Source organism: Thalassophryne amazonica, chromosome 4 (assembly GCF_902500255.1).
Source record: "Thalassophryne amazonica chromosome 4, fThaAma1.1, whole genome shotgun sequence".
NCBI classification, from domain to species: domain Eukaryota; kingdom Metazoa; phylum Chordata; class Actinopteri; order Batrachoidiformes; family Batrachoididae; genus Thalassophryne; species Thalassophryne amazonica.
The window spans coordinates 99,033,297-99,047,154 of NC_047106.1; the positions used below are offsets into that span (position 1 = coordinate 99,033,297).

The 13,858-nt window shown below is 40.3% G+C and overlaps 1 protein-coding gene across 1 annotated transcript in view; it reads left to right on the top strand.

The window, feature by feature from the left end:
- itpkcb (inositol-trisphosphate 3-kinase Cb) overlaps positions 1-7,863 on the top strand; it is a 48,631-nt gene extending 40,768 nt beyond the window's left edge. Inside the window, exons 3-7 of the mRNA XM_034168330.1 lie at positions 1,294-1,507; positions 1,658-1,862; positions 3,966-4,067; positions 4,618-4,689; positions 4,809-7,863. Coding sequence (XP_034024221.1) covers positions 1,294-1,507; positions 1,658-1,862; positions 3,966-4,067; positions 4,618-4,689; positions 4,809-5,021 — 806 coding nt within the window. The 3' untranslated portion in view covers positions 5,022-7,863. The remainder of the gene's footprint in view (positions 1-1,293; positions 1,508-1,657; positions 1,863-3,965; positions 4,068-4,617; positions 4,690-4,808) is intronic.
- Positions 7,864-13,858: the final 5,995 nt, after the last annotated feature.

Below are 13,858 nucleotides of genomic sequence, written 5' to 3' on the forward strand. Positions count from 1 at the left end.
AGGTCAAAGTGGTGTATAAATCTCATCGTTCAACGCAATGAGAATTGCTGGCTGTTAGAAGAAAGTTAGAGACAATTCCAAATCAGCTGAATCAATGGACTATCAATACAGCCCAAGCGTGTTTTCAGTGGGCGGCCATTCACGGAAGTATGAATTTTTGACTTTGGATTCGCCATTTCACTGGAAGTGACGTGTATCTGCACCCTTCTATTAATTATTAAGAGCGTATTGTCTTACATACAATTTGTACATTTTCAGTAAAGCCCCTCTGTCAGTCAGTCAAAAACAATATTTACATTTTAAGAACAGAAGTTGTGCAAATCAAAAAATATTTGTAGATCACCCTCTGTGCATTTGCAGGCATTAATGAGACAAATTTAACTTCATAAGAAGTTAGCTTTGAGTTAGCAGACGTTAGCATGCATGCTGACATCTGTAAAATGACTGCAGAGGTGTTATCAGGTCACCAAAGCTGTGTTTTCAGTATTACAAGTGTTTATTTCTCGCTAGCTTTTACATAACATATGACAAAGATGATATATTTACACACAAACGAAACAGTTTTGCAGCTAGCTACTAGTCTGTGATGTTATCATGCTAACGTCCACGAAATGTCTTGTAAATAAGCTCAGAGGTGTTATTAGTTTCCAAAAACAGTGTTTTCACTTTTAGAAGTGTTTATTTCTCACTAGCTTTTACATAATTTATGAGAAACATGTATATAAACACAAAATCTAAGCAATTTTGAAGAGACCAGCCACCGTCGTGACGCAGCTCTACTCTGATTGACTGTCTCGCCCGCCACTCAAAAACAAAACTGAACAGATTGAAACAGAATGTGAATTTTTAACCTCTTAAAATGAACAAGGTTAGCCAGCTTTGAACCTGTCCAAGGTCTGTGTCCCAGGAATGTTACTTGTAAATTTGAAGACTCTGACAGTAATAGGACAGGACTTAAGATGAGCACAGACTGGTGGACGGACGGATGGACAAACAGCCTTCGCAATACCTGATGGCCATATTTAATGGCCTCGGGGAAAAAAATCAGCATACTCAGTAGTGGAAATACCAGTCTGTTTTTGAGTGATGATCCATCAGCTACCACTTTTTTTGTTGTAACATTGACTTATTTTTGAAAATGTCTGTAATTGCAAATCCCGGGGTACAACTTGAGTAAAAATCGAGGATGTGCCACACAAAGTGCTCCATGTATCTGGGCTGTTCTTTGTCTTTGGTATATGCTCTGTGTGCCGCTGTAGTTCATGTGCCATTCTGTCTTTTCTCTTCACCAAGGTAACTTCCAGGCTGGGGAGTTTGGGCGCTTGTTGAAGCGCTACTGTGAGTGTGAGCACCAGTGCCTGCAGAAGCTGATGACAGATACTCTCCGCCCCTTTGTGCCTGGTTACTACGGAGTAGTTCAGCGGGATGACCAGGACTATAACCTGATGGATGACTTGCTGGCTGAATTTGACTCACCCTCAATCATGGATTGTAAGATGGGCAGCAGGTAAACCTCGATGATGGAGAAACACCTCTTTACCTTGTCAGAAGTCAGAAGTGTCAAAAGAAACTGCTTTAGCAAACTTCTCTTGGGCTTTTGAAATCTAGAAAATGCACACACACTGAACTTCATTTAAAACTTTCCCCTCTACATCAGGACATACTTGGAGGAGGAGCTCATAAAAGCCAGAGAACAGCCACGTTTGCGGAAGGACATGTATGAGAAGATGGTTGCAGTGGATCCAGAGGCCCCTACAGAGCAGGAGAAGGCCCAGCAGGGGGTCCTCAAACCCAGATACATGCAGTGGAGAGAGACGCTCAGCTCCACATCCACCTTGGGCTTCCGCATCGAAGGCATGAAGGTCAGAGGACATCCTAGGTTTATCAAACACCATGAGCATGTTTGATTGTCATACTTACTGAGAAGAACAAACAGTGCAGTTTAGTCAGACTGTGGAATAAATATTGACAGATGTTCCACAGGCCAGACCACACAATGCAGCACGAAACCCATTTCTAAGCCGTCAGAAAGGGACTGCTTACAAAAGTTACACATTGGCTGCTTTCGGATTATAAGTTTAACTGTAGAGTTTCATGTTACTTCTGCAGGAATGGAAATGTCTGATACACTTTGAGTACTTAATCAATTGTACTGAGTTTATAGGTTTGAAGGAGGTGTTGATGAGGAAGATGTTGAAAAAAACTGTTCACCATCCGTGACAACACCTCCCACCTCCTGCGTGCCACACTGATGTCCTGTCAGAGCACCTTCAGCCAAAGACTGAGACCACTGAGGTGCACCACAGAACGCCACAGGAGGTCCTTCCTACCTGTCGCAATCAGACTGTATAACTCCTCCCCCTTCTGCAGGATGAATGACGATCAGAGTTTATCAGTTACTCACAGCTATGTGCAATACTGTCAGCATATTGTGCAAGTGCCTTCAGTCATTTTGCATAAACATGTTGTACTCATTCTTCTCACTGTAATTTCCTTCGGGATTAATAAAGTTCTTATTCTTATGTTCAGGGCCCCAGACTGCCCCCAAAACAGCATGTTTTGTGACCATTTTTTGAGACAGTCCGAGTATTATTTTTATTTTATTTTTTTAAATAATCAGTCACGCATGTGCAACCTGCAGATTTGCACAGTGAAACTATGCAGGTAACATCATCTACATGGTCACAACCATTTCAGCAAGAGTGACCTGCAAATTTGACAATGGGGTCCCCAACCATATTGAAAACAAGGAGTGAGACAGGGAGGCAGGGAGCATGCCGGTTACAATTTCACCTGGTTGCATTTGTGTTGTCATTTGTGAACGGTCTTATCAGTATGCCAAAATTTTAGTGAGTAGCCGCTGTGTAAGAGAAGGAGAGACAGAGAGAGAGTGTAGCAGGAAGAGGGAGAGAATTAAAAAAAAAAAGATCTGAAAGTTCAATTCAAGTTCAAGTTCCAATTTGCCAAAAGGTACATCTGAGATGCAAGCCTAGATTTGATGTTTTGGTGAAAGAAAATTCTCTATACCACTTCATCACGAAGCTGTATAACCGGGGATACAAAATACAAAACATGCACTGTGCACAGTTTCTCCAGTCACAGCCACAGAAGTCTATAACTTCTTCTGGGTTGTCTGGGTGTCTTGGTGGCTTTCCTCACTCTTCTCCTTCTTGCACAGTCACTCAGTTTTTGAGAACTGTCTACTCCACACAGATTTACCATAGAGTACCATACTGTTTGTATTTGTTCATAACTGATGCAAATAAAGTTCAAGACATATTCAGTAACTTGGAAATGTTCATGTATCCATCCCCTGACAAAACTGGCAAATAAACTGATTATTTACAGGTATTATACCAAAGCGTTCCTTTACATATGCAACACATCATCTTGGCTTTTATATTTTAATTTAATTTAAATCAAGTTGTACAGATTTGCTTTCAGTTTGAGTTTAAGGAAGAAAATTTTAGAATGATTATTATTATTATTATTATTTTGTATTTCTTGTATTTGAAATGCATAAACAAATTAAAATATGTGAAATACCAAGTGTTCCTATATTTTTGGGGGTAACTATTTTTCCCCCAAATACAGTTCCTCCTGTACTACAGCCAGCAGATGCACCATTTCAATTAAATGCAACATTGTGGACTTAAAATAAAACAGCATGTTGAAATTTTTGTATTTAATGCAAAGCATTTATCAGCAAAACAGTTAAAATGGGGGAAATATGAACAAAATTTAAAGAGTGCACCCCTAAAATTCCTGCTTGTGCTCCTCAAATTTTGCAGTAAGGTGCTACAGTGCTCAGAGCAAAAAAGTTAGTCTGATGTTGAAACAGAACCAGCAGCTGGACTCAGGAAGCTGTATGTCTTTTATGATTGAGATTTCTTGGCATACTGGTCAAAGAATGATGTGTTGCAGTAGAAAAAAAAATGCATTTGTGTATTTGTTTTTCCACACAGAAAGGTGATGGGACTTGCAGTACCAACTTTAAGAAGACAAAGCATAGAGAGCAGGTGACGCAGGTGCTGGAGGACTTTGCAGATGGAAACGCTCAGACATTGGTAAGAGTTGCCACATCACCGTTTCATTTGCTGTAATCGCTTGGTTGAGCTTGGCACAGATTTTCGAGTAGGGTCTCTGTATATGTCCTGTGGGGACGTCGGCGTGCTGCTTGGCATCCAGCAGCACAAGTCAGACAAGATCTGTTAAACTTGTGCTGGCGGTGAACAGGTTCAACATATCCAGCATCTAGGCTGCGTCAGGCAACTCATGCTGGGGTCCGACTGGTCTTGACGCAGGGTGGCATCCAGTTTTTACCCCAAGCATAGAATTATCTCGCCGTTGCATTAAGTTGCACAGGGCACACCTGGCGAAACAGCTGGAAGTCCACTGAGCTCTGAGAAGGGGGGCTTTTATCAACTTTTGCTAAATGATGTGCCCACTTGGGGAGCACTGGTTGGGGCATCATCACCTGTGATAACCAGGTGTGAGAGCTGCTTAAAAAAAATAGTATATTTTTTTTCTTTTTAAACCCAGGAGGGACCTTATTTTCTATGTGTCACATTCTGCCGTTTTCCAGATGTTTCTTCTTATGTCTGTCTGTACCTCTAGAAACTCTACGTGCAGAGGCTGGAGGAACTGCGCTCGGTTCTGGAGCAGTCCTACTTCTTCAGGACACACGAGGTAAAACAAGTTTTCATGGCTTCTGAACAAACCTGTTGTTTGAGTTGATCTGTGATCTTATCCAGCTGTTCAGTTCAGCACTCACACGTCTGAACCCGTCTCACCGGTTCTTATCACAGGTGGTGGGCAGCTCCCTGCTGTTTGTGCACGATGCCTCAGGCAAAGCCAAAGTTTGGATGATCGACTTTGGCAAGACCGTTCCCCTGCCGGCTCCTCAGACGCTGGATCACAGGACTCCGTGGGTAGAGGGCAACCGGGAGGACGGATATCTCTGGGGACTCGACAACCTCATAGACATCTTTAGCAGTATGCTGCTCCCACAGTCAATTTGAGAGGGAGCCCGACAGCGAAAAACAAGATGTTGAAGACATGAACTGACAGGCGGAGGAATGTCAAGATGATAGTTTTCTGATCTGCGTCACGCTGCAACACGTGTGTGTGTTGGAGGAGCAACAGAGGATTTTGCCATGCCAAACGCCACCATCCTGCCTTTGTGGAATTGGAGATAAAGGTGAGAGTGGAGAAACTGATACGGTTGCAGTTTATTTCCTGAAACTGTGGGATGTTGATCGAACACTGTCAGAAGAGGAGGCTGTGCAATTGCAAATGTTGCCTCAGGCTCTGTATTAGGTTACGGACATCTGAACTCCTGCCCCCAGATAGACACATGCAGTGATTCCTCTCTATCGCCCTCTGCTGGTTAGAGATGCACATACCTCTGTAGCAGCCATGAAATTGTGTTATTGAACTTTTTTTTAAAACAGCTTTTGAGGAACTTTGAGGAACAGCAGTTTTAATTTTTTTGTTCGTCATGGACCACTTGAGCTTTTAGTACAAGTACATAGCAACACTAAAACACTGAGCGGACTTTTAGTTAACTAACCCTGCAAATACAATTTTATTTAACTTTTTTCAGCCTTGTTCATGGAATTTCTGTGCCTCACATTTGTGGAGGAACTGACAATGGTCTTCCAAAGAGTTCACCCAAGTATGTGACAGCTTGCATTGTGCCAGACCTTCATAGACACTGGTGTTTTCTAAACTGGATTATTGTACGAGAATATTGTGAATATCTGTTGCTTGACAGATGCTTTAAATGCCATTGAACAAAACAAGCTGTGCCTCTTAGCACCTTAAGACGGGAAGCAGCACCCAGATCCTGCAACTGACTCTGATGTCATTACGCTTCATTCAACACCACAAACCTGTTTGTGTAAAATTAAGAGCGCCCTGATTAAACAAGTTAGTCTGTTCAGACTGTTGAAAGAGTGTAAACCTGCAGTCTGTAAACATCTTCCATAATGCACAATCAGAGCCAGAACTCTGCTTTTACATGACTGTGTTGCATCTCTCATCCACTTACATTTGATGAGTTTTGTCAGTTTGAATTATTGTGTTTGAAATCGAGTTTACAAAGGAAATGGTAGCATTACTCTTCTACGGAGTTGGTAATGCTGAACATGTTGTTCTTTGGTTGGAGTGAGACAGATCACTAAACTAAAGTCTTCCTGAGAGATTTAAAGAGGTACACTCAAGACGTTTCAACACAAGTGCCGCAAATATGTGACTTCACACAACTGGAATTCTAATTCAGGAATTGTTTTTATAGCTTTGAAAAGCAAATGCTGGGAAAAAGAGCTGGTTTAGGGTTTAAAAGTATTACATTTCTTCGCCCAGTGATCTTTTATTTTTGTAATATGACGAACAGGTTTTCAAACTGGGTGATTTACATGTAACAAAACTGGATTCAGAACCATATTTTGCATGTTGAAAGTGCAAAACAAACAGGTATAAATTTATATTAAGTCCTTCCTTTGTACACAAGGTCATGGATCATAATAAATTGGAAATACCAGATTTCGCCAGAGTTTGAACTTTTGTACTGAGACTGTCTTGAAAAGCCAACAAAAGCCATCCACTATTTTCATAATTTGTCATTTTTTTTAAAGATGAATTTGTATGTTCCAGCCTCCTAAAAGTGACAACTTGCTTGTTTTCTGCTGTACTATACAGTGTAAATGAATGACTTTAAAGCATTGTACAAGTATAGCATGCAAATCATGAATGTTAGAGTGTAATAAGAGCATTTGAAAAATATTCTTACCATTGCATGAAAGGACAATATTCATTATTTGTTTTATGTGACACCTAAATATATGTTTGTCATTCGATATTTAAAGTTAGACAAATATTTCTTCTCAGAGCACATAGTCGAAAGCAGCAGGGCAGCGATGGCTCTGCGTGTACAGCAGTAGACACTGCCTGGCAGGCGCGCCGCCTCCACCACACTGCTGATGAACACAACAACCGCTGAGGATCGAAGCAGTGTGTGTAGTAGCACATCTGCTTTCCTCAATCTTGTGACGTTCCCAATAGGAATATGTCCCAATTGTTCACCTGACAGCGCTTTTTTGGTCATGCAAGCTTCTAATTGGCTTATGGTGTACTGAATTTAGCTTTGTCTCATCAAAGGTGCATTTTTATGAAAAGATAGTGGAGTATGCATGGGACAAAAATGCATGGTAAACTACATCATATAGTGGATTGTTTCTCTGTACAATTTGACATATAATGTCATGTGACATACAATCAAATGACAAGCATCTATTTAAGTGTCATATAAACTGATTTATTTACCTGCTTTTTAAACTTTCAACATGTTTTAAGCTGTTTTAAACCAGATGTCTTACTTGTAGCTAATTGCAAAAGCTCTGTACTATAAGTCAATGGTGGGCACAGCTAACTGAAATGTTAGCTTTGATGACTGCTAATCTGATAATTGAATGTTTACCTGTGGTAATGCTAAACTAATAAGTAGCTATTGATCTTCTAATGGCTATCAATTGGTTAAATAGCTAATCTGCTAACGAAAATGGTAATTTAGCTAATTAGCAGATTATCATAACTGTGCCCACCAGTGCAGAAAGTAAAATGGTTTAAAGGTGATTCCATCCATTTTGCTAATCAGAAATAAAATTTTCTTGGATTATCTGGTTTAAAAACCTTTCAAGTCAGTTTAAATAGGTTCCAAGCAGCTGTTTGTTCTGTATGGATTGCAAATGGTACTAAAATGGGAAACTGGTTTACATTGGACTTAAATTTGCTTAACTTTTTAACGGTTCTGTATTTTTGGATTTTGTCTAAAAAAAAATATCTGGGCTCTGGAATACTGATGGAAATTTGGTTTTTAAAATTTTCTGATGTTTCATAAATAAAAGAATCGATGAGAAAAAAAACTGCTCAATAACTGCTTGGCGGTACAGTCGTTGCAAAAGACCCCTTTATTAGGGTGTACATTTCAAATTCAGTTTACAATTTTGGGGGGGAGACATACAGTGAAGCACAAATCTAAAACACATTTATTATACTACATTCATTTAACTGTTGAGGCACCATTGTCCAAGCTGTACTTAAAAATAAAATTGTCACATAATTTACTTGTGTACACAGCCACATCAAGACACAAAAGAACCTGCAAAATGTCTGTTTAAAAGTGATGATCCACATTCATACAGCTGGGGCACAGAATCCCAGTGTTCTGAACATTCTTCGACTTCTGAATCCCCTTTGGATTAACTCAAATGTACAGTGATCATGACAATGAGAATCAATTCCTTCAACTGCATCAACATTTTCCTCTACTTGCTTTGCAGAAAGGAATAATAACACATCATTCCTCCTGGTCATCTTCCGATGGAAACAGCACCATGGGATCAGCTGTGTGTCCCTGAAGTTCATATTTGTTCAAACACTGATGTACAAATCATAAGTGACAAGTTATTACTGCTGGCACCGAGTCTGAGTTTTAACATGAGTTAATCCATGCATCACGCCTACTTGCAGCAGTGTTAGTTGTGTAATGATTTGCATCGGGAACATTGATTTTGCATGCTTCAGCTGTGTGACTCAACAGGATAGAAGACACAGACGAGCAGATTTGTTGACAGAATAACAAGTGAGATCTTTCACAGGAGTTTCAGCAGTTTTAAGGGACTTGTCCTTGTATGGGCAGCCTGACGGGTCAGTGATTAGCACTCTTTCCTCACAGCAAAGTCTGGGGTTTGATTCTACCCATGCCCACTTCCTTTTATGTGGAGTTTGCATGTTCTCCCAATGCATGTGTTGGTTGGGTTTCCTTCTACTATTAAAAACATGCTCATTTGGGTCTGCTGCTGAGCAAGGCTGCGTCTGAACATCTAGAGTTCTTCCTTGGGTGCTGGACTGTGGCTGCCCACTGCTCCTAGTGGTTGGATTGTGTCTAACTGTAATTAAAATGGGCTAGATGTAGGAAAATTTTGTTGTACTATATATACATTCAGTGACAATATAAAGGCCCTATCACCTTGAGGTTGGCTGTGGGGGCTTCATGGTATAAGGGCAGAGAAGATGGTAAATCATAACTGCTAATGTGGCAGGAAGAGCATCCAGTGAGGCAAATAAGCATTTGATCCACCTACAAAGAATGGAGAGGTCTGTAATTTTTATCGTAGGTACACTTCAACTGAGAGACACAGAATTAAAAAAAAAAACAACAAAAATCACATTGTATGATTCTTAAATATTTAATTAGCATTTTATTGCATGAAATAAGTACAGTTGTATGCAAAGGTTAGTGCACCCCAGATAATTTTCATGATTTTCCTTTATAAATCATTGGTTGTTTGGATTAGCAATTTCAGTTAAATATATCATATAGCACACAAACAGTGATATTTGAGAAGTGAAATGAAGTTTATAAGATTTACAGAAAGTGTGCAATAATTCTTAGTTATTAATAATTCTTAGTATTTAGTAGATCCTCCTTTTGCAGAATTAACAGCCTCTAAACGCTTCCTGTAGCTTCAAATGAGAGTCTGGATTCTGACTGAAGGTATTTTGGACCATTCTTTTTTACAAAACATCTCAGGTTTGTTGGTTTCCGAGCATGGACAGCCCGCTTAAAATCACACCACAGATTTTCAATAATATTCAGGTCTGGGAACTGAGATGGCCATTCCAGAACATTGTACTTCTTCCTCTGCATGAATGCCTTAGTAGATTTTGAGCAGTATTTAGGGTCATTGTTGAAAGATCCAGCCCCGGTGCAACTTCAACTTTGTCACTGATTCACGAACATTGTTCTCAAGAATCTGCTGATATTGACTGGGAATCTATGTGACCCTCAACTTTAACAAGATTCCCAGTACCTGCACTGGCCCCACAATCCACACAGCATGATGACAGCTGAAATCTCTGAGATAGCTTTTTGTAGCCTTCCCTTAAACCATGATGTTGAACAATCTTTGTCTTCGTCATTTGAGAGTTGTTTAGAGGCTCCCATGTTGCCACTCATTAGAAGAAATGCAAATGGCCACTTTAAACACCCTTTCTTATGATTGGATTCACCTGTGTAAGGAGGTCAAGAGTCAGTGAGCTTACCAAACCAATTTTGTGTTCCAGTAATTAGTGCTACATGTATTCAAATCAATAAAATGACAAGGGTGCCCAAATTTATGCACCCGCCCAATTTTGTTTAAATAATTATTGCACACTTTCTGTAAACACTAGAAACTTCATTTCACTTCTCAAATATCAGTGTGTTCGTCTACTATATGAAATATTTAACTGAAATTTCTGAACCAGACAACCAAAGATTTATAAAGGAAATCATGAAAATTATCAGGGGTGCCCAAACTTTTGCATACAACTGTATTTGATAAAGGCTTAGTTCAAAAATAATGAAGCCTAACTGCTGATTTGTCATGAACAAGCCATTATTTTATTTAGCACCATCCAGATTTATCTGTGAGTTGCATATAGTCTTTGACAGGTACTGAAAATTTCATGGATAAATTCCGCATGGTTCCAGAGATGCACGAAATTTATCCCAAAAATAGCACTTTTTCTCATCAATTTCGTGTGACTTTGATATTTAGCATTATCATTTAAAGCATAGGCGTAGGAGGGGGGGGGGGGGCAACCGCCCCCACCCCTGGGCTCTGCAAAATGCTCAAATTCAGACCAAAGGCCATGAAAAAAAAAAATTTATGATGAAATTTTACTCGAAGGTGTGATGACCATCATCAGTGTAGAACTAGAACAGATGTCTTCAACTCTATAGAATTGAAGACAATAATTCACCCTACTATAATAATACTATATAATACAACCCTACTATAGAGTAGGGTTGTAAATGCCAGCACGAAGCCCACTCCATCCAGTCCAAAGCCCAAGCAGTGCTGCCTCCTGGTGTAGAGTAAGAGAACTAAAGGCCACCTGTGGACCAACCAAAGAGGTTATATAGTAAAGTAAGTCCCTTCGGCTGCTCCCTTGTTTGCACTCGGGGTCGCCACAGCAAATCCAAGGTGGATCTGCATGTTGAATTGGCATAGGTTTTACGCCGGATGCCCTTCCTGACGCAACTCCACATTACATGGATAAATGTGGCAGGGGTGGGATTTGAACCCGGAACCTTCTGCACTGAAACCAAGCACTTTAACCACGAGGTTATATACAGTGGGGAAAATAAGTATTTGACCCCCTGTCAGTTTTGCAGGTTTTCCCACCTACAAAGAATAGAGAGGTCTGTAATTTTTATCGTAGGTACACCTCAACTGTGAGAGACAACCTAAAAAAAATCCAGAAAATCACATTGTATGATTTTTAAATAATTACTTTGCATTTTATTGCATAAAATAAGTATTTGAACACCTACCAACCAGCAAGAATTCTGGCTCACACAGACCTGTTAATTTTTCTTTAAGAAGCCATCTTATTCTGCACTCTTTACCTGTATTAATTCCACCTGTTTGAACTTGTTACCTGCACAAAAGACACCTGTTCACACAATCAATTACACTCCAACCTGTCCACCATAGCCAAGACCAAAGAACTGTGTAAGGACACCAGGGACAAAACTGTAGACCTGCACAAGGATGGGATGGACTACAGTACAACAGGCAAGCAGCTTGGTAGAAGACAACAACTGTTATGATTATTTATTAGAAAGTGGAAGAAACACAAGATGCCTGTCAATCTCCCTCGGTCTGGGATTCCATGCAAGATCTCACTTTGTGAGGTAAGGATGATTCTGAGAAAGCTCAGAACTACACAGGAGGACCTGGTCAATGACCTGAAGAGAGCTGGGACCACAGTCACAAAGATTACATTAGTAACACATGATGCTATCATGGTTTAAAATCCTGCAGGGCAGCAAGGCCCCCCTGCTCAAGCCAGCACATGTCCAGGCCCATTTGAAGTTCACCAGTGACCATCTGGATGATCCAGAGGAGGCATGGGAGGTCATGTGGTCAGATGAGACCAAAATAGAGCTTTTTGGAATCAACTCAACTCACCATGTTTAGCGGATGAGAACAACCCCAAGAAAACCATCCCAACCGTGAAGCATGGGGGGTGTAAACATCATTGCAGTGTGTGAAAACTTGGTCAAGAACTACAGGAAACATCTGACCTCTGTAATGGCAGACAAATGTTTCTGTACCAATTGTTAAGCTCTGTTTTTCTAGGGGGTCAAATACTTATTTTATGCAATAAAATGCAAATTAATTATTTAAAAATCATACAATGTGATTTTCTGGATTTTTTTTTTTTTTTTAGATTCTGTCTCTCAGTCAGAATCAGTCAGTTGAAGTGTACCTATGATAAAAATTACAGACCTCTCCATTCTTTGTCGGTGGGAAAACCTGCAAAACTGACAGGGGGTCAAGGAGGGGTGGTTGCCATTTTAATTCCGGGCAAGTCAGGAGGCAGCAGGCATAGAAGTTCAATTCAGTCTCGTCAAGAAACAGGTGGAATGTGCCGGAAAGCTGCACATGTTGGCAATCCCACAAACGGAGGAACAAGGGAGACAATATTTCCTTCCATAAGTAAGTGGTTTTGGTTATTCCTGTCACTTTGTCCGTGACATTTGTTTGATAAACAGGTGTATGTTTCCTGCCCGTGCCTGTGTCGTCCAAGGACATGGACCATTAACTCTTCACTTACACACACCACTGACTTCATGAATGAAACTCAGTCAATAAAGGATTTGTAATGGTTTTAGGAGCGGCGAATTTCAGAAACGTGCTGGGGGTTTCTGAAATTCGGGCAAATTTGGTGTCGCCCCCCCCCAAATAGACCCCACCTCCTACGCCTATGATTTAAAGTTGAATGTTAAAGAAATAACCTTGTATTTTGTCAGTTTGTGCTTCATATTAACACACAGTAATACATTTTTGTAAAGGTAGAAATGTCATTTCCCAGAAAAAACATGTTTCTAAAGCAAGGTAAAACTGTCGCAAGCGTAACGCTGAGAATAAGTCCTTGATTTATTTGTGTCAAAACCTATATCTCCTGCTTCAATAGAATAATTATATTACTTGTTCAATAATACCAGGAACTAATGGACAGAATTTCTTTGTTTCAGGCTTCTGCAGACTAAAGAAGATACCTCCAACTTCTGTCGCAAGCGTTACGCTCAGGCACATTATAGTGTATATGCACTGATAATTTCTAGCAATGACTGAACCGAGACCAATAGAAATATTGAAACTCTGATATATAACCATACCTAAAATAACATTTCACAAAAAAAGGCCATTTTTAAATTTTGACTTTGGCTTCTTTATTTATGAACTAGACCTAAAGTAGAAAAACAGACCTTAATATTTGGTTCAGAAACCTTTGTTTGCAATTACAGAGGTCAGATGTTTCCTGTAGTTCTTGACCAAGTTTGCAAATACTGCAGCAGGGATTTTGGTCCACTCCTCCATACAGATCTTTTAGGTTACCAGTTCAGCTCTCTCCAAAGATTTTCTATCGAGTCTGGTGGAGACTGGCTAGGCCACTCCAGGACCCTGAAATGCTTCTTATGGAACTCCACCTTAGTTGCCCTGGCTGTGTGTTTTGGGTCATTGTCATGCTGGAAGACCCAGCTACGACCCATCTTCAATGCTCTTACAGAGGGAAGGAGGTTGTTTGCCAAAATTCCGTAATACATGACCCCATCCATCCGCCCTTCAATATGGTGCAGTTGCCCTGTCCCCTTTGCAGAAAAGCACCCCAAAGTATGACGTTTCCAGCCCCATGCTTTACAATTGGGATGGTTTTCTTGGGGTTGTTCTCATCCTCCAAACATGGCCAGTAGAGTTGATACCAAAAAGCTCTATTTTGGTCTCATTTGACCACATGA